This window comes from Mya arenaria, chromosome 15 (genome assembly GCF_026914265.1).
Source record: "Mya arenaria isolate MELC-2E11 chromosome 15, ASM2691426v1".
Lineage (NCBI taxonomy): Eukaryota > Metazoa > Mollusca > Bivalvia > Myida > Myidae > Mya > Mya arenaria.
In genome coordinates this window covers 26,611,709-26,632,902 of record NC_069136.1, presented here as the reverse complement: position 1 = coordinate 26,632,902, position 21,194 = coordinate 26,611,709, and the positions used below count along the sequence as shown (strand labels likewise).

At 35.1% G+C, this 21,194-nt stretch overlaps 2 protein-coding genes across 2 annotated transcripts; both read right to left on the bottom strand.

Moving 5' to 3' along the window:
* Positions 1 to 1,783: 1,783 nt before the first annotated feature.
* Positions 1,784 to 6,633, bottom strand: LOC128220160 (uncharacterized). Its single transcript, XM_052928439.1, has 4 exons — positions 6,604 to 6,633; positions 4,609 to 4,657; positions 3,948 to 4,095; positions 1,784 to 3,335 (listed from the first exon to the last, which is right to left on the bottom strand). The coding sequence occupies exons 2-4, from the start codon at positions 4,645 to 4,647 to the stop codon at positions 2,260 to 2,262; spliced, it is 1,263 nt and encodes a 420-aa protein (XP_052784399.1). The 5' UTR covers positions 4,648 to 4,657; positions 6,604 to 6,633; the 3' UTR covers positions 1,784 to 2,259.
* A 1,945-nt stretch (positions 6,634 to 8,578) lies between these two features.
* LOC128218829 (uncharacterized) lies at positions 8,579 to 19,661 on the bottom strand. The gene is made up of 4 exons (XM_052926548.1): positions 19,548 to 19,661; positions 13,597 to 13,645; positions 11,864 to 12,011; positions 8,579 to 11,341 (listed from the first exon to the last, which is right to left on the bottom strand). Exons 2-4 carry the CDS (start codon positions 13,633 to 13,635, stop codon positions 9,408 to 9,410), a joined length of 2,121 nt encoding a protein of 706 aa, XP_052782508.1. The 5' UTR covers positions 13,636 to 13,645; positions 19,548 to 19,661; the 3' UTR covers positions 8,579 to 9,407.
* Between the last annotated feature and the right edge of the window lie 1,533 nt (positions 19,662 to 21,194).

The following is a 21,194-nucleotide window of genomic DNA, read 5'->3' as shown; positions in this document are numbered from 1 at the left end:
TCCGATTTATATAATCACTTATATAATTGTGTTAGGTAAATGTGCGCTTTTACTAAGATTTTACTCTTATTTGCATGGATTTAGCTTACATCGTAAATAGAGTGTGTAACCACATTTAGAAATATACAAGGACATGAACATCGCATTCGAACAATGTTGGTGTTTGATGAAATGACATTTAAACAGTCTATTTGAAACGTCAGATGGTATATACGGTTCACTTGTACAGAATAATTAAAAAGTATGCCTATCATTTTAGTACCAAATGCTTTGCAAACTCAATAAACATGCCATATATTAAGACACACACTGAATTAGGATACAGAAATATGAGAAATGAAGTTGTTCATTTTTGTGCTTTTTCCATACTGCAAGATAAACAAATATAAAAAAAAGGTTAAATTTTTTAAAAGGTTGTAAAATATTTACCTCTTGGTGATATATTATTATATGGTTGTTCCTGATCTTTTGGTGGTAATTAGGGGCCTTTACTGAATGCGTGGGACTTGACAAGGTGGTACGTTAGACGCAGATACTAAATAAATTGACATGATTTGGTACACCGACTCTTAAAAACTTATTTATCATTCCCTTCGCAGGATTTGTAAAGCAAATAAAAGATTATTCAATCGGTGCTCAAAGGTGGAGGGGTAATACCCCCACAAATTAGGGCACAAATAATTGTTTTGTATTTTTTCTGGGATTTTCAGTCATTGAAATTCGGGAGATTCACTTTTCAGGATTATCCAAACGCTGAAAGTAATATATTGAAATGACTAAAATTGTAATGTTAATTAAACATGATTTGTATAGAATAATTATATTCTAAACATCATTAGTTCTTGTATACGAATGTATAAGATGCAGATGTTTTATGATTTACCAATTGCATTTTCTTTTCGTTGGCTTGTTTTTCTTCATAGAAGGCCACATTGTAAATATGATGTTGTTATGCTTGAACCTGAAATTATGTCATAATGTTTAGATATACCTTCTCTAAATAAAGATATTATTGTAATTAATATTATTATTATTATTATCATTATTATTATTATACACAGTACACAGGTCTCATGCCGTTTAGCTTTATCAAATTGCAATGACTGACCCAAAACTCAAGGAACTCAAAACCCCTGGTCATCGTGTAATGAATGGTTCTTTCCGACAAGTATTTCAAAAATATTTGCAAATAAGAACGAATTCATACAATTTGCTCCAATTCCAATGTGATTCTTCTTGAATTTTGCATCATTTAGTATAAACTCTATGGAACTTGTAGGTGTTCCGACTTTCAGCCATATGTTCTACAAGCTTTCTGTGGCTGTTGACAGGTTCACGGCGAGGCTTTTTTAATCAGTTTGCGTCCATTTGCTGTCGTTGATTGTTTTCACATACACTTCTGCGATTGTTTCTTTCCAACTACATTTCACGAGCCTGATTTATTTCAAATAAGAATTGTATTGTGTGTATACCATGTGATAAATTGCGTCATAAATGCTACTTCGGAGGGCAACATTTTGCTTCGAATGAAGACTTTAAACAAAGGTAATTTCACTATTTCTTCACCATTTTTAATGAAACATAGCGAAGTCTACGCCGCCTTCGGTCTTCTACCAGAGTTTTATTGAGACTTTAGTTTCTTAAAACGCTTCGACAAACCTTTTCACAAAACGGCCGTCTGGCGGAGCACTGCCAAAACATTAATTGGAAACAGGCTTGTCGAAGTGTTGGATGAAACTAATCACCTGATCAAACTTTGATAATAAAACAACACAGAATAGTATAAAAGTAAAATGTGATCATAATCTGCCCGTTATACATGTATAAATTCATATGAACACAAATATAAAAATAATGTTAATGTCCATGGGCACTTCCCATGTCAGGAATGATTATAGAACAGAGCACAATGATATCACGGCTTGAACCATTGGACTTACATAAACTAATAAAACATATAAGCTGTATGATCACAGGCACCAAGTTTGGTATACTAAAGCCGCAGTTGATCAATATGCATTGACACTGTTTAGTTCTGTGTGCGTTTACAAGACATTAAAAATAAACAATAAAATATTTTGGTTTCTTAAACCTTTACATAACTTTGGCATTTGTGGCTTATTGTACCATTTAAAGTATTATCGCGTGGGTAAGACGCTTATCCTTTGCTTTATTCCGATCGTAACAGTTTCAGCAGTACACAGAAAAGTCACATCATAGTTGAAGGTATCAAGTACAGCAGTCTTTATAAAGTTTGGTTTAGTCATCATCTGTTTTTCTCTTCTTCGCAACTCTCTCGGCGTTTCGTCGTTCCACGCTGAAGCGAAAGCTATTGCGGTCTTTAAACCTGTCGAACCATCCTGGAGATGCAGTAAAATCACTGATGCCCTTCTCATCCGCCAATTGAACAGCTTTCATTTTGAGCACATTGCCATTAACAGTCTTGTCATCTGTATTAGCGAGCCAACTAATCAACTCTGCTTCAAGCTCCTCCCATTTCCCGGATCTCATTTTCTTTCGTTTTGGATCAAAGTTTCTAAATCCTTCCTTTATAGCCGCCGTGTTCTTCAGCCAGGTAGACAAGGTACTGCCATTGATGTTCAGCTCACGAGCAATTTGGGTTTTGGTCTTAACACCTTTCTCTACTTCCAGTATTGCATTGAATTTCACTTCAATAGTCTTCGTATCACATTTCCGCTTTGTACCTGTACTTCTTGCTCCAGTATTGATCAAGAAAGAACGCAGCTCTGACCTTCTACGATCCGAAGTGAGGTCTACTTCTTGATCATAACGTCTGCTGGACTTCCTTTTTCTTCCACTGCTTCTTTTTGAATTCGTACTGTCTAAGTCTTTTGAAGAAGAAACAAAACATTTGACCGGAGTAGCTTCTTCTGTTAAAATATTCGTACACTCATTTGTATTCTTATCCATAACCATGGTACTGTTTTCAGTGCTTTTTGCATTTAGATTATGCTCAGGCAAAACTTTGCAATTAACAGCTTCAACTGAAGAATAGTCTCCATTGATAAAGTTCTCAAAGTCTACGTCACTTGTATTGTTATCAAAATAAAGCACAGCTTCTGGTTCAACCTTGACTTCAATGAAGTCTGGTTTATCATTAACGTTGTTTTCATTCCATGTGTCTTCAGACAACTGTTCTTCGACATCTACATCATTTGCATTCGGATTACTTATAACCTCTTCTTTTATTGTATCTCCACTATTCTGTTTAAACGGCTGAACATCAATGGTCTTTCTTGTATCTTCTTCGACGTGCTGTGCAGTATCATCTTCACAAACATTCGCTCCTGTTTTGTTCAAACGCTCATCAAAACCTGCAATGACAGTGAAAAATCCAATTTAATTTCGAACCATGACTTGTTTATCAAACAAATATTACATTAGCCACTGGTAATATTGTTTAATTCCTGTTGTTGTTTTTTAAGAAACAAATTATTCCAATAATACAGTGATTTAATAGGAGCACTTCCCAATTTCTCGAACAATCTTAAGTCTCTGAGGATCAAGCACTAAGCACAATCCTTTTGTAGATATATAACCATTTGTAAAATATTCAAATTTTGAGTTTCTGTGGGTTAAAAGGGAAATTATGTTTATGATCGTATCTATAAACTATTGTATTATTTTGTAATGTTAACTTTTAAGTGAGTAAGATGGCTTAATGAAATAAGATACTTAAGTTTGTTACGCTGAAGAGTTTTCGACAAACTCGTATCTAACATAATAATCTCAAAACTGAAATTCACACATAATATGCTCAATTAGCTCAACAGTTTAAATGCAAACAAATTTATGGTTTTATGGCATGAGTTTAATCTAAAAGCACACATGTGTCTAAACTGTACTCTTTTAAACATTATCATGTAGGAGACTCGAGACTTTGTTAACCAAAAAACGCTTATGTTATTCCAAGAACATTAAAATACCTTTGCAGAAGTCAGTAAACTTGAGCAGCTGAGGAGTTTCCTTAAAAAATTCCCGTCCTCGTTGGCTGCCCTCGTATAGGAATGTGGTTTCCTCCAGATTGGTTGCCAGAACAAGAGCTTCGTATCCATCTTTAAGTAAGGCTGCAACCTGGAGCAAAATGGGATAAGATAGAACAAGAGCTTCGAAACATCTTTTAGTAAGGCTGAAACCTGGAGCAAAATGGGATAAGACAGAAAAAAGTATTAACTCTTTAAACACAGAAAACAAAATACAATGTTGTTTTAAACTTCTACCAAAGAGTGTTTGCTTCCTTTTTGTAAAATGTAAGAGCTATCTCAAGAGTCCGACCGATTGAAATTCTGATCACGTCAGAAGACTTTTTGAAGGAAACTATGTTAATTTAGAAACATGTTAATATTTTTATTCGCAAATCAGAAAGATATTACATTGATACGTTACCATAGGACCATTTATGCGTGACATATACCTGTTAAAGGACTAGATTTAATTTCTTAAGCGTGAAGGTAACTGTATGGCCATGCTATTCTATGTATGCTCTCACGATATTTTATTGTTTAGTTACCTAGTAGCTTCAATGTGATAGCTGCCCGTGTTTTACTGCATTCTAATCAAGTAGATTATGAGAAGTAATTAACTCACCAAGGCTTGAATTTGACTTCGTGTCTTCGTCATGGCCATTCTCAGATATCTACAAAATGAAGTTCAAATAAAGAATATACAATTCTCAAAATTTCTCAAAACTTAAATGACGTTAACAACGTTATTGTTATCGGCATCTTTAAAAAGTGAAACATTTTATGATGTTCTCATGTATTTGTTTTTCACAAGTACAGCTGAAACAGTTGTCCAAAATGTTCTTTTAGAAATACTGCCGATCACAAGTGTATCCATTAAACTTCAGGTGCAGTTAAGATCTGAAAGTTAACAAAGATGACGTTTACAGCCTAGTTAACTTTCACAAATGTCTAAACAATCAGCCGATTGTATGTTAAACGGAAATATATAAGTAAAACATGGTAATCATTTAACAAAATCCTTTGTTCTAATGGACCAAAAAATAATAGGGCTGGTCTGTTGAACCGATCGACTCTAAAATTTCCCGACGCCACTAGATTTTTATATAAACAAATATAAGAGTAAATTTTTTTATGGTATCACTCGCATCAATGAACTTTGAAGGCCTTGTTATAATTCCTATATGCATTTATTTTCGCACTTGATAAGAGTGAGATTTTAGAAAACAGTTCTTTCGATTTATTGGATTAAGCCTGATAGACAAGCGATTTTATGAAATGTTTGAGTCAATTTGTTAAAGATACACTCTCAATCCCAATTAAGATTTACCTCAATTAATACAATTGTTGTACCACACAAAAAAGATGTATAAATGCCGAAAACAATAGTTCTAATGAAAGATACCAAATTGAATTTGAAAGATCGGCGCAGAAAACATGGTATTTCGACCTTGTGAGACTATAGTAGATCACAGTAGACATTTTAGTACTCACCAATCATTTAATATTTTTCGTTCTCAGCTATTAAATACACTGTTATCAGTAATTAACAGTTTTCATAAATGCATTATTTAGTAAGTAGTTTATCACTCGCAGTTTATATTTGTTATACATGTGTATGTATTGATTCTGAACATGAGTGTCACTTAAAGGTAATAGTTAACAAACCAAACAAGGAACACTCTAGAAATAATATTTATTTTGGCATATTGATGCAGTTGGCGTTGTACATGAATGACTAGCATGTGTCATTATCTCATACTATTAAAGTCATAAATGCACAAATAAAACCTTTATTGCACAAATTAAAGAATAATAAGTTGTTCTATGGCACTTGACTATAAGGACATCCCTTTACATACTTATTCTGAGAAGTATCTGTACTTATCATGACACGAGACCTCGATATACTACACAGGAAGTTTTGATTCACTGTTCAAGTAATCACTTTACAAACTGTACTTGAATTTTCAGTTAAATTATTATCAGAAAGGTTTTACTTTTGATGTAAATTAATCAACGTTTTTTTTTATATCATTTCATTTTCTCATTTAAAATTCATTTCTGGCAAATGAGGTTACACCGTCGGAAGCTTGCAACAATAATGAGCATCCAAGGATACAAACGCTTTTTAATGACTTTGACATTTGTTATGTATCCCTATCTGCGAAGAACAAATATCGTCAAAACACTCTGAATAGCGTCCTTTTATACAGAATAAACTACGTCGAAAACACATGACATCGGGCATTGTGTTTCGTAATGTACAGTACTGTACTGTATAGGAAAACTGGTGATAAACAATGTTTCTATTTTCTCTATGACGTTTCTATTTTCTCTATGAAATTGCATTTGAATGTCTTATAATGGAAAACTAAAATAAATTTCCCCCAATCCAGCTCACCAAACCGACATGTTACAGTAAGATGTACGATTACCGTACGGGAAAATACTATTTATGTGAAAATTGCACCTTGTAACGTTATTTCTGGCATATTCTGCTTAATTAAGGATAGACACAATTTGACAATGTTTGACTATATGTTAAAGCTATGGTTCTTCACTTAAATGACTTAAAAATGCTAAAAAACAAATTAAAATGAAATGAAAACAAACCTACCTTTCGTAATTTAGTAAAAACGGCCCATACGAAAACGGCTACAATCGTATAAAGATGAATTTATCACGCCGTGAGACGAAAAATAATAAGTCAATTGATATAAACAGTCAATAATCAAACCGAATTTTGTACATGTATTATCAAATAAACTTTGTCTTAAGTAATCAGACATGGACGATGGGACAATGTTAAAAGCACAGGTGTACGCGCTGCAGTTATATATTTACTAACCGTTTTAAAGGTGTGCCGTGTAGAGAAAACAATGGAACAGAAATGACAGGGTAAGAAGTTTGCACTTAAACCAAGGTCCTGTTTAAACTTTAATTGCAAATGTATCAAGATCAAGCAGACAAGGTAGTCAGAAGTAATCTACTTTCAATCACTGGTAAATAGTTGGGTTAACAACCGCCTTACTAGGTTAGTGAACACTACTCTTAGAACTCACTGGGGGAACTTCAGACCGGTTCTTTATTATTGACGACCTAAGGTGCAGAAGTTCACCTGCACTTTAACATCTTTCTGAAGGTTAACTACTTTTATTTCAAATACGTTTTTAAAGACGTATTTAGACTTATACCATTTATGTTCTATATGTTGTTGTTTTTTAAATTATGTAAAACGCCATGCATAGCTTTGCCGGATCCTGCCGCTAATTAAAACCAAGAAGCTTATCATTCCTCCATGACTGGCTTATGTACTTATCGCGGTACGATTATCACAATAGTTATTGTCGTATTTGCATTGTTTAATTTAGTCAAGGGACAGTACTCTTCCTGGATGCAGCCACACGCAAAACTCTAGGGGCACAATTTTACATGCTTCTTTACAAATCTGTCGCGACAAAATATTGCCTTCTCTGTATGCCATATTTCCATAAAGCCAGAGTCATAATTCCGGACAAAATGGGCGAAGCATAACATAAACCCATGTACACAACATAACATGCAGGTTAACCTTTCTGTATACGACCTTTCTTCAAATACTTTGAAAAATATGTGCGACACATTTGCGCAGGCCCCATAGGCTATTTTTTAATTAAGTCAATGGCCATATTTCTGCATTTACTGAGTGCAGCCACTTTCCAGTTGCACAATTTCACGTCTGGCTAATATACTTTTGGGAATACGCGCGACACGCATGCATGCTCTATAGGCTATCATTTTACAAGGTCGAGGGCTATAACTTGGAACCAATGCTCCAGCTAGGCCTAAATATCAGGGGGATTGCACTGCTTCCCTTTTTCCGACACCCTGCTAACTTTTTACTAAGCCCTGCTGTGGCATTTGTTTGACAAAGCCGCCTTTGGTTATTATCTAATCAATTGCATACACCTTGGTTTCTCTAACTGTTTTGAACAAAATATGTATTAATTGGACATAATGTCAAGTTAGGTGTTAGAAATAAGTATAAATTAAAATGATAAAAATACATAATTTTGACACTAAGGTAAATATTTCAGCTTTAATAGGTATTCATAATAAACCACAAGTATTGAAAGTAGTTACAACACATACCCAATATAAATTGAACTTGGATACTTCCATGCGACCCATTCAAGACTATTCAATGCGCATCTTAAGTGCCTTTTCTGACCTAACACCATGCCTTTTTCAAATCCTGGCTAAAGCACTGCTGACCCAACTTGCTGCAGTCACCCGCAAAACCCAAAGTTCACAACTGCACATACTGCTTTACATTTCTATGAAGCTTCATCACTCAGGCTAATATGCTTTTGAGATACGTGCTACAATTTTGAGACCAGCGGACTGCGACAGAATGTGTGTGCATAAAATGATTCTTCATTTCACACGTTGCAAAGGAAAAGCCTTGCTCAGTTGCTAAGAAATCACTCAAATTATAATTGTGGATTGAATGCCGTGGTCGATACAGTTTGTCCATATTGAGCCAGTTCCTAATTTTGGACAGTACCTAAAACTTATTGGACACTTAACGCAAGTGAGTGACGCAACACAAGTTCATATAAAAGTATATTTCACGCATACTAAAAAACTAGAAAATACATGAAAGTTCCCCAATATAGATATTAAGGTCAAAGAAATATACTGAATATCCCATGTAGATACCTAACAAAGAGACATGCAATGACGCAAGACCATCACATTCGCCCTTAGCAATGTGATCATAATCTTCCCGTAAGGCGTGGTTAAGATTCACAAGTACACGAATATAAAAATAACATTTATGGCCTTGGATTTCAGGAATGAGTTAAACACAGAGCACATTAAGATCACTATTTGAACCAATCTTCAATCTTGCATTAACAAAACAAATATTATACAAGATGTATGATCAGTGGCAGACGTTCAAAGTAAGTTAAACTATAGCAACAGTTGATATGAATTGACGACTTTTCAGTTCTATGCGCATTAAAAGTCATTAGAAATAAAACAAATCTTGATTTCTAAAACCTTCTTATAACATTGCAGTGGTCGAAATTAGCACATGCCTGCAAGCCCTGCACTGGTAAAATGTCTTCCAGGCTTGCTCAAATTCTGAAGTTTATATAGCAGGGCTTGTTCAAAAATATGATTCCATGCAATAGTATAAGAATTCGGGCTTGTTTATCCGAAAGTCTAATTTCAATGACTGACATTGGCAATTTTATGGTTATTTAACCATTTAGGTAAGACGGTCTTCTATTGCTCTTTCTTACTACTATTACAGCTTCAACAGTACATACTAAAGTAATGATCCTTCGTTGCATCATGGTTGAAGGACTTTGATACACATTTATCAACAGAAATAAAGGGGTCTTTGTAAAACAATGTTCAGACATCATCTGTTTATTTCTTCTTTGCAACTCTTTCCGCGTCCCGGCGTTCCAGTCTAAATCGAATGCTATTGCGGTCTTTAAACCTGTCTAACCATCCCGGAGATGCAGCAAAATCATGTATTCCCATCTCATCCGCCAATTGAACAGCTTTCATCTTTAGCACGTTGCCATTAACAGTTTGGTCATGTGTATTAGCGAGCCATTTAATCAACTCTGCTTCAAGCTCATCCCATTTCCCGGATTTCATAGTTTTCCGTTTTGGACTGAAGTTTCTAAAACCTTCCTTTATAGCCGCCGTGTTCTTCAGCCAGGTAGACAAAGTACTGCTGTTGATGTTCAGTTCACGAGCAATTTGGGCTTTGGTCTTAACGCCTCTCTCTACTTCCAGTAGTGCGTTGAATTTTACTTCAATAGTCTTCGTATCAAATCTGCGCTTTGTAACTTCACTTTTACCTCCGCTATTGGTCAAGAAAGAACGCAGTTCTGAAGACCTACGATCCGAACTAAGGTTTGCCTCTCGGTCATAGTGTATGTTACACTTCCTGCTTAAACAGTCTTTCTTTGAATTCATACAGTTTAAATCTTTTGAAGAAGAAACTAAACATCTGACCGGAGAAGGTTCTTCTGTTGAACTGTCCATAACTATGGATTCAGTGTTTCTCGTATTAAGCTTATTTTCAGGCAAAACTTTGCAATTTACAGCTTCAACAGAAGAATAGTCACCATTAATAAAGTTCTCAAAGTCCATGTCACTTGTATTATCATCCATAAATATCACTGCCTCTGGCTCAATTTTCACTTCATGCACGTCCATATTACCCTTCACTGTGTTTTCCAGGAATGTGTCTTTAGGCACCTGTTCTTCGCCCTCTACAACATTCACAACCAGATTACTTGTAACATTTTGCTTTATTTTTTCTTCTCTATTCTGATTGATCTTTCTTGCATCTTCTTGAACATGCTGTGAAGTACCATCTTCTTTAAAATTCGCTCCGTTTTTATTCAAACGAATGGTAACGCGGTCATTAAACCTGTCTAACCATCCCGGAGATGCAGCAAAATCATGTATGCCCATCTCACCCGCCAGTTGAACAGCTTTCATTTTTAGCACATTACTATTAACAGTTTGGTCATGTGCATTAGCGAGCCATTTAATCAACTCTGCTTCAAGCTTACCCCATTTCCCAGTCCTCATAAGTTTCCGTTTGGGATTGAAATTTCTAAAACCTTGCTTTATTGCCACCGCATTCTTCAGCCAAGTAGACACAGTACTACTGTTGATGTTCAGTTCACGAGCAATTTGGGCTCTGGTCTTAACGCCTCTCTCTACTTCCATTATGGCATTGAATTTCACTTCAATAGTTTTCGTATCTATTTTACGCTTTAAACCTTTACGATTTCCTCCATTGAGGCTTGCTATTCGTTCATGATGTCTGCTGTCCTTTCTTTCTCTTAAACAGGATGTCTTTGAACTCAGACTGTGTAAATCATTTGATGAAGAAGCAAAAACTCTGGCCGGAGAAGGTTCTTCTGTTAAACTATTCTCACAATCATTTGTATTCTTATCTACAACTTTGGAACTGAATTCAGCGTTTCTGGCATTAAGCTTATCTTCAGGCACAACTTTACAATTAACAGCTTCAACTGAAGAATAGTCTCCATTGATAAAATTCTCAAAGTCCACGTCACTTGTATTATTATCAAAATAAAGCACAGCTTCTGGTTCAACCTTGACTTCAATGAAGTCTGGTTTATCATTAGCGTAGTTTTCACTCCATGTGTCTTCAGACAACTGTTCTTCGACATCTACATCATTTGCAATCAGACTACTTATAACCTCTTGCTTTATTGTATCTTCACTAATCTGTTTGAACGGATCGACGTGCTGTGAAGTATCATCTTCACAAACATTTGCTCCTGTTTTCTCCAAACTCTCATCAAAACCTGCAACGAAAGTCAAATAAAATGAGAACAATCTTAAAACTTGACTCGTATATTAGATAAATATAAGCATTAGCCGCTTTTGATATTGTTATATTCCAGATTTTTTCCAGAAACATTATTATAATACTGTTTTGGTTCACAAAGTGATTAAGAGCAGGTCTCAATTTCTCAAACAATCTACAATTTCTTAGGTTCAAACTTAGCACACATCTCATGGTAGTTTATCATTTGTGTAATATTTAAATTTTGAAAAGTTCTGTGATTTCAAATGAAATTATCTTAATGATTACATCGATTAACTTTTTTTGTACAGTTTACAGTTTTAAGTGAGTAATTTGGATACTAGTTACGCTGATTTTTTTTCTAAAAATTAGTATCTCACATTAACCTCAAAACAGAAATTTACATGTGAATTTTTTAACATGCTCAATTAGCTCAATAACAAGGCAAACATATTTTTCCTTCTAGGCATGAGTTTAATCTAAAGGCACGCATGTGTCTAAACTGTACTCTTGCAAATACCTTTGCAGAAGTCAGTAAACTTGAGCAGCTGAGGTGTTTCCTTGAAAAATTCCCGTCCCCGATGGCTGCCCTCGTATAGGAAAGTGGTTTCCTCCACATTGGTTGCCAGAACAAGAGCTTCGTATCCATCCTTTAGTAAGTCTGCAACCTACGGCAAAAGGGACTAGTATTATCTCTTTTTACACAAAACACAAAATGTCATGATGTGTTAGTGAATTTTAGATACCGTATTAACATCAAGATTATATCAATGTTAAGTTTACACTGATTAACCATTATATCAGTTTTGCATTGGTAACATTTTTGTAAAAGGCCAATTGGTTTAATTGTATCATCCTCTTGATAAGGCAAAGTACATGGAATGGAAATCAAGTGTTGGTGAAATATTCCAACCGAGGCAATACGGCTGCAGAGTGTTGGACTATTATAAACGTGGGATATGAGATCTTGAGATATTAGTTTGTTTGCAATAATTGAAATAAAAGAATATTGTATATAGAGTGGCATTTAGAAATGACATAGTATCCTAGTTTTACAACCCCGTGTGACCTTTTTCAAAATAATCCACGATTTAATAGAGGTATATATTCTGACTAAGTTTCATTAAGATTGGAGCGGATATATGTTTATTCCCACGATGTATCTAAGATTCGACCTTATGACCTAGTTTTTGCCCCATGTGACACTATATGAAATATAACGCCTCTAGTGTGTTCCCAAGATTAGACCAAATAACCTGCTTTTTGACCCCACCCATGTGACCCACTTCAACAAGCAGTTGAAACTTGGTCAAAGGAAAAGTTCTGACCAGTTTGAACATTATCTAACCAATCCCTACTAATAAATATTATATGGTTCCGATGATATTGCTTAAGACCAAAAAGGATTTGACCTAGTGACTCAATTTTTGATCACATGTGACCAAATTTTTAATTTGTCTAAGAGTTCATTAAGGAAATAATTCTTATTAAGAATTAAATGAATAGTGGGCCAAATATGATGTATTTATTGTGTTCCAAAGATTTATCTAAGATTCGACCTACTGACCTAATTGCTGATCCCAAGTGGCCCATTTCTACAAGCAAGAGGATCATACTGCAAAGTTTGAACATTATGATTATCTGACTAATTCCTAGGAGGTGATAAATAAGGAAATATTAATTTGTGTCTTAAAAAACATAACGTCTCTATAAAAATATAAATAAAATATCATTCAAACATTAATATGAAACTTTACCATAAGCTTTCTTTGTCTTATTGATGGATGGATTACAATTAATTTCTACCAACTCTGATCATGGAAAAGGTTTATTTTGTTCCAATTTTGGTATAAGTTATTTGGAGACTGACACATTCAAAATCTGAACACGAATGACAGACATTTTTAATCATTACCTATTTTTATGTTATGTTTAGCAAAAGACTTCTTTAAAGTAAATATAATTATATAAATGCATTTTTTTTTTTGATTTTGCATTTGCAAATCAAAAAGATGTTAATAAAGACTTCTTAAAAATGTTCCATAGGTAAGTTACCATAGAAACATTTGCATATACTCCAAAAGGCTTTAAAGACTTATTTTCTTCATTGTGAAGGTAAGCTAATGGACATTCTATATATTCTATGTATGCTTTCAAGATACTTTGTTTCGATACCTAGTAGGTTCAATGTGATACATTGTAGCTGCACATGTTTTACTGCATTCTAATTAAGTTGCTAGGTAAATAACTCACCAATGCTTGAATTTTACTTCGGGTCTTCGCCACGGCCATTCCCAGAATTCTACAACCACGATATAAATGAAATTAAAATTAAAAATACTCATTATATGTGAGACAGAAATATATGTATAACTGATAAGAACTTAATAAACTAGTTCTAGTTCACAAGGCTGCGGTATACATTTATATCGCCAATGAACACATCGATTCCAATCCCCGACCAAGGCGTTCTTAATAGCCCTTCAGGTTTGATATATGAATGTGTTGTCTTTTTTCATTTGTATATCTGATTTTGTTCCAAATGCTTTTCTTACTCAAAATGTTGAATGAATGACTCAGAATTTCTAAAATTACAATTTTATTTGGACAAGAAGCGCCGCAGTGCAACGAAAACAGGTTTCTTAATATGGGCAATCAGAAATTATAGCCAATTAATTTCTTGTATGAGATATGAAAAAAAAGTAGCAGCCTTTAACTTTATTCATTACAAGGGAATCCCATGTAAGCTAGCTTTTTACATCACATACCTACACACCAACTTTCATCACTATACATCAATTCTTACTTAAGCTAAAGGACAGAAACTATTTTTTTATTTTTCTGTAACCATGACCTTGACTGTGACCCCGACCCCCCCTAAAAGCATTCCAAAGCTAACTCTTCATATAAGCTTTACCTATACACCAACTTTCATCACTATCCAGCAATGCTAGCAGAAGTTATTGGGCAGAAACCAATGTTTGACGCTCACCCACCCACGCGCCTACTGACATCCCCATTCTAATAGCATTGTTTTTGTTGAAAACCTGGTTAAAAACTGGAGCTTATTGTTGTTCAAGTTCTAAGAGTCCACACATAATTGCTGAACAGAGTAATTTGAGTATATTCATTTCACATATTTAAGTATTCAGGGCCTTCCCCACAAAATATTTCAGACATTATGGAAATACATGAAATACTGAATGAAAAAATATGATATGAATATTCACAGGAGGCAGTAACGTTGACAGGACATACCATAAGGTCACACCCCTACCTAACCAATTTTGTTCCAGATAAAAAATGATTGAAACATGATTATTTATCACACAAAACCTACATATATCAACGAAAAAATCCCAATTTAATATGCTATCATTTCATAGTTTACAATGGTTAGGCCTAAAAAAAAAAAAAGGTTGGGTTAGGGTTACATCCTTCTCAAAAAATAGGTAGGCTTTATTTATTTATTTATTTATCATTTATTTTTTTATTAGGCTTTATAAAACAATGTCATTTTCATCATTGGAGAATGGTGTTAAAGTTATCTCCTGTATAACCATTTAAGGTTTTAAACTTCATATTAAAAAAAAAAAAAAAGGGATTTTTTTTTCAAACTGACTATAAAAACGGTAGGGTCGGCGCCTATTCCGTAAGTAGGGTAACTAAAAAAAATAAAATTTTACTTTAAAGCTGCACTCTCACAGATTTACCGGTTTGACAACTTTTTTTTTTTGTCTTGGAATGAGCCAATCTTTGTGTAAATATCTGCAAACCTGTGATATATGACTACTGACAAAAAATTAGATTGCAGATTTTTATATTTAGGTTCAAAAATTGATGTTTCATTGATGCATTTTATACATTTTTCTTAAACCGTTAGTAACGGTATAAGCAATAAAACATTAATTTTCAGACAGAAATAAGAAATTCACTGTGACCTTGACCTTTGGCCCAATGACCCCCCAAAAATAGGGGTCATCTACTGGACAGGCCCAACCTCCAAGTCAAGTTTGAGGGCCATGGGTGCAGGCATTGTCGAGTTATCACATGGACAACCTTTTACATGTATTATTCAAGGTCACTGTGACCTTGACCTTTGGCCCAATGACCCCCAAAATCAATAGGGGTCATCTACTGGTCAGGCCAAACCTCCAAGTCCAGTTTGAGGGCCATGGGTACATGCATTGTCGAGTTATTACTCAGACAACCTTTTATCATTCAAGGTCACTGTGACCTTGACCTTTGACCCAACAATCCCTAAATTCAATTGGGGTCGTTTTCTGGTCAGGCCCAGCCTCCATGTCAAGTTTGATGATCATAGGTTCAGACATTGTTCAGTTATCATTTGGAAAATCTTTCAAACCTTTTTACCATTAAAAGAACTCTGTGACCTTGATCTTTGACCCGATGACCCCTAAAATCAATAGGGGTCATCTGCTTGTCAGGCCCAACCTACATGTCAAGTTTGATGACAATGGGTCCAGGGATTGTTGAGTTATCACTCGGACAAGCTTTGGTCTACGGACGGACCGACATGTGCAGGGCTTGATGCTTATTCTAATACTTGGTTGCCCTTTGGGCAACCACCTAGCCATTTTCACTTGCCCGAATGGATTTTTTACTTGCCCAATTTCTTGGGGCTCATTTTGTTGTCATTTCCAGATTCAACCTGCCCATCAGGGCTTGCTGTATTTGAAATAAATCCAGTTTGAGGGCCATGGGTACATGCATTGTCGAGTTATTACTCAGACAACCTTTTATCATTCAAGGTCACTGTGACCTTGACCTTTGACCCAACAATCCCTAAATTCAATTGGGGTCGTTTTCTGGTCAGGCCCAGCCTCCATGTCAAGTTTGATGATCATAGGTTCAGACATTGTTCAGTTATCATTTGGAAAATCTTTCAAACCTTTTTACCATTAAAAGAACTCTGTGACCTTGATCTTTGACCCGATGACCCCTAAAATCAATAGGGGTCATCTGCTTGTCAGGCCCAACCTACATGTCAAGTTTGATGACAATGGGTCCAGGGATTGTTGAGTTATCACTCGGACAAGCTTTGGTCTACGGACGGACCGACATGTGCAGGGCTTGATGCTTATTCTAATACTTGGTTGCCCTTTGGGCAACCACCTAGCCATTTTCACTTGCCCGAATGGATTTTTTACTTGCCCAATTTCTTGGGGCTCATTTTGTTGTCATTTCCAGATTCAACCTGCCCATCAGGGCTTGCTGTATTTGAAATAAATCAGTTGTCATGAAATTTGTAACTTAGCACATACATTCAAATTATTAAGGATGAAATAAAATTGAATTATAAGAACGAACAGTCAACCTCTTATCTTAGCCTTGTAATCCTCCATTTATTTTGAAGTAAATTACAGTTTATCGCAATGCAAAGTGAACTCGTAAAGTTCCAAAAACCGAGCATCCGAAAATTGGAGCAGTCCGAAAAATAGCCAAAATTACCATTCTTGCTGCATCTGAGTCCAGGAAAATTGTTTCCCCAAGACTCGACCCAGCGTCGTTTTAGTTTCTTTTCATACTTTTTCTCAGATGGCTTAGCCTTTTTTCGTTTGAAACAATAAAAAAACTTGACAGTGTCAACTGTCAAAACGCCATTTGTGTACATTGTGAGGGCATTAACTGGAATGCTAGCTATATGGATTTGGTGCAGCTCACGCGATTGGCCAATGGATCTAGACGGAATTACTCGAGCTCTATCGGAAAATATTCGGCAGTCTTCGCCATCGTAGTTTCGAATGAAAATGTCAGAGGATCTCCGTTTTTTCGAGTCAACAACCAATGAGTGCATTAGTTTCGGTTTGATAAATACTCTCCAAGGAGAGTACGGACTAATATTTTTTCTCCACAAAAGTCGCCACTATGACAAGTTTTTTTTGTTACTTTGGGCAGGTAGATTCTAAAAACTACTGCCCGCCTGCAAAAATTACTTGCCCCGGGCAATCGGGCAGTGGTTAATGTCGAGCCCTGATGTGCAAAGCAATATACCCCTCTTCTTCGAAGGGGGGCATAAAAATATATAAAAAGCCTACCTATCATACCTGTTTTTGAAAAGGATGTAACCCTAACGAAACCATTTTTTTTTCTTGGCCTAACCAAAAATTGTGAAGAGGCCTAGCCTTTTCATTTTGGATAATTTAAACGCGTGAAATTCTGCAAATTGGGAAATTTAAATGCGAAACGTCTAAAAATGGGAAATTCCACATGAGGATTGAAGGCACCTTTTAAACATGGGTCAAGGTATCCATATGATACTTGGAACTCGTGTTACAAAAAACAGGCTCATATCTTACATGTGAGTCTACTTCTAGCTGATTTTTTTTCAATTATGACCTTTTTAATATGAAATGTGTACAAACACTTCACAGGGTCAAGTTTGAGAAGTCTAAAATGTATGGACTTCCTTATGATACACATGTAATGTAGATATTATTGGGGGGGAGAAATGTCTTCGACTTTGCTTTTTTAACATGCCGCAATGACAAAAGAGGGAGAGAGATCAGTTTTAATCTTCATAGAGTTGATTCTAAATCGAGGGAAAGAATTGATAACAATATATGGACTAATTGGTCCTCCAATAACATTTAAATTATACAGCATTCTACTGATTTAACTTAAAAGATGAAAAGAATAATTTGCTCAAACAGAATAATTTTTTATTGTAAATTTTTGAAGTAAGATCTTCCTTTTTGGGAAAAATATCTGGGAATAGTGAAAAAAATATCTGGAAATTGGGAAAATATTCAATTTTTCCCAATTGTGAAGTAGCCTTATTTCGGCAGGTAAAGAAGGTAAAAAAGCCCTGCCACTGCCCGCAGACAGGGAATTTTACCAGGATTGGCTGGACCGAAACTCAAAGTCCCCGCTATTTCCCGGACCCAAGAGCTGTGGTTTGTATTGTATGTATGTATTTCTTTAGACCTTGCGGTCAAGGATGACCCGTGAAAGTGCAAGCACTTATTTCCAACGCGGGTCCTTTCTTTTTGCTGAAGGGACAGCACGCTGAAGAGACAGTGGTGCGATACAAAGAAGTCCGAGTGCGATACCCTAGTTCTGGCTTCCATAACTTTAATGTTGATATTTATTTTTTTGATGTTTACAACACATTAAAGTTATGGCGTAACCCCCATAGTAAAGTCAACCAGAATCAATTGAGTGTGATGATGCAATGCAGTCACATGACCATGATGACGTCGATGGATTCTATTTATAGCATCAGATTCACATTGTTCATTTAGTCGAATCCAATTGCAGTAAGGCTGAAAATACCTTTTGATAAGTAAAAACAATTTATTTATTCCAAATTTGTTATAAGTTATTTACTAATTATTCGAAATAGAAAAAATAACAGCAAAATAAACACTACATTTGTGAGGTCAAATATAGGTCACATGGGTATTTTCTGAAAAATCTTGGTGTCACGTGATTAAATTTGAACACAACTATGACCTAGATAAGGAATGCTTGTAATAGGATTTATTAAAATGCTAAATCAACTATCTTTAAAGCGTTTTTTGGTTTTGAAAATGTGTTTGTGAACTACATTTTACTTCATTTACCTGAGGATACAGTTATTTTGTCTGTACAATGCATTCAAGTGAAATAACAGCGTGACATAAAAATGTCACGAATTCTGGTAGGGTTTGGATACGGCGTTCTCTTCAGCGAACACATCCAAAAAGGTAATATATAACGTGTTCGCTGAAGTTCTTTAGCTAGCGATACCCTAGCTCTTTTTTGAAGAAAAAGCACCGATACACGGGGTACAATTTTCCTGGGTTAAACCAGTACTGAGTACACCACTTTTCCAAGCACTACCCTTTAAATGCTGAGCACCAGGCAAGGGAGCTAGTTGGGATCGAATCCACAACCTCCCACTCCGTAGACGGACGCTTAACCTCTTGACCACAGAGACAGTGCATAAAAAAGAAGACATGACATTTTGAAACCTTTCTAATTACTCTGTGTTATTTTATAACAATGTCTTATACAAGAAAACGGTGAAATACATGTCCACCAATCTTCAATAAGTAAATATCAAACATTGTAGATATTACCTAATTACGGTGTACGATTACCGTACGGGAAAATACATGTACTATTAGCGTGAAAGTTAACTTGTAACATTACGTTATTACTTGCATTTCTTGCTTAATTAAGGAGAGAAAAATACTAACCTTGTTTAACTTGATGTTATAGCTATGACCCTTCGATTTAATACCTTTAAAATGTTCAATAACAAATCAAAATTAAAATCAAAACATATCTACATTTTCGACTTTGGTAAAAACGTCCCATATTAAATCGGTAACATCGTATTGATCAATTCGCGAGACCAAAGATAGGTCAATATTGACAGTCAATGGAGAGAGCAGCTATGCGTACATGTGCTGCCAATTAATATTTAGCTGTGGTCCAGCGTAGCTTAATTAGAGGCGAATAATAAACACATGCACTCACGGTATGCGGATACGGTATTTACTTGTAGACCGTTTGAATTTTTTTATAAGTACGCAAATGCCCACCATTGCTGAATTCAACAATTTAAATCTCTGTATTTTTTTTAAGATGGACTTAAATACCAGTATCATGGCCATAGCTAGATACTGCATCGAATTGTAACTGCAGATTGTTGGCGGTATCCGCGCAGTTTGTCCGAACGCCATTGCCTCAATTAAACTTAACGCAATTTTCCACTACTGCAGTAGCTATTATTCAAATTATGAGTAATGCAATAAATAGTTCAAGTCAAGCGTCTTATAATAATTTGTATTAAAATAATAAAGAAATATTTTTGATTGGTGACAACATATTATGTTAACGTCGAACTAACATTGTCTTAATTGGGTTAAAGAATTTGCGAGACTTTGCTTATTCCGCAGTTTCTCTAAAACTAAGTAGGACTGCAACAATATGGATAACAGTTTTGTACACATGCTCAACACGTGTTTTTAATTAATTAATTATGACGTTAAACATTAAGACTAATTTAAAGTATCTGTTTTCCAGTCTCGGAGCAAAGAAAACATTAATTCTAGTTTCTCCGTCACGTGTCTAATTTCGTCATTGTTTTACCCCCCCCCCCCAAATAGTAAACTATTTATAAACCAACATCTTTATAAGAAGTTAAAACATCTCAAAATGGTAAACAATTTAATATTAATCTGATATAATTGTCTAATAAACAATTTTACGTTATCATCATTAGTCTCAAACTTTTTTCAGCGAGTATTTAAAGGGGCTGTCTCACGTATGATAAAATAGCGAAAAAAAAGAAGAAAATTGTCGAAAACTGACATAAACTTGTCAATGTATTGGAACTTACTAACTGAAGTGCCACATTGTTTACAATTTATTTAACTTTAGCAGTTATTTCGTATTTTTCCATTAAAAAGATTACTTGGTATGTCTACCAGGTATAATTCATTCCTTATGTGTGATTGGCTAGTTGGTGTTATCACGTGATTATACCGACGTAGGTGTATAGTTTAATTATGTCACCCGATTAGTATAAGACTTTGTAGCTCAGTGAGTAAGACACTGGACTTAAATTTTGGCGATGGGGGTTCAAACCCGGTCTCCCGACACATTTTTTTTTTTTTACATTTTGGTACTTTTTTTACAATTATGATACCAAAGCGTAACACATTCTACTAGATAATAGTCCTAAGATTCGTTACAGAAAAAAACTTTTTTGGTGCCAATCTGTGACACAGTTTCTTTAAAACAAGAACACTTATGTAACCCGGTTCACAGTACAAAACTTCATCAGATGCTTTTATAAAAAAAACGCAATAAAATCATGAACTCGAGCTGGATGTACT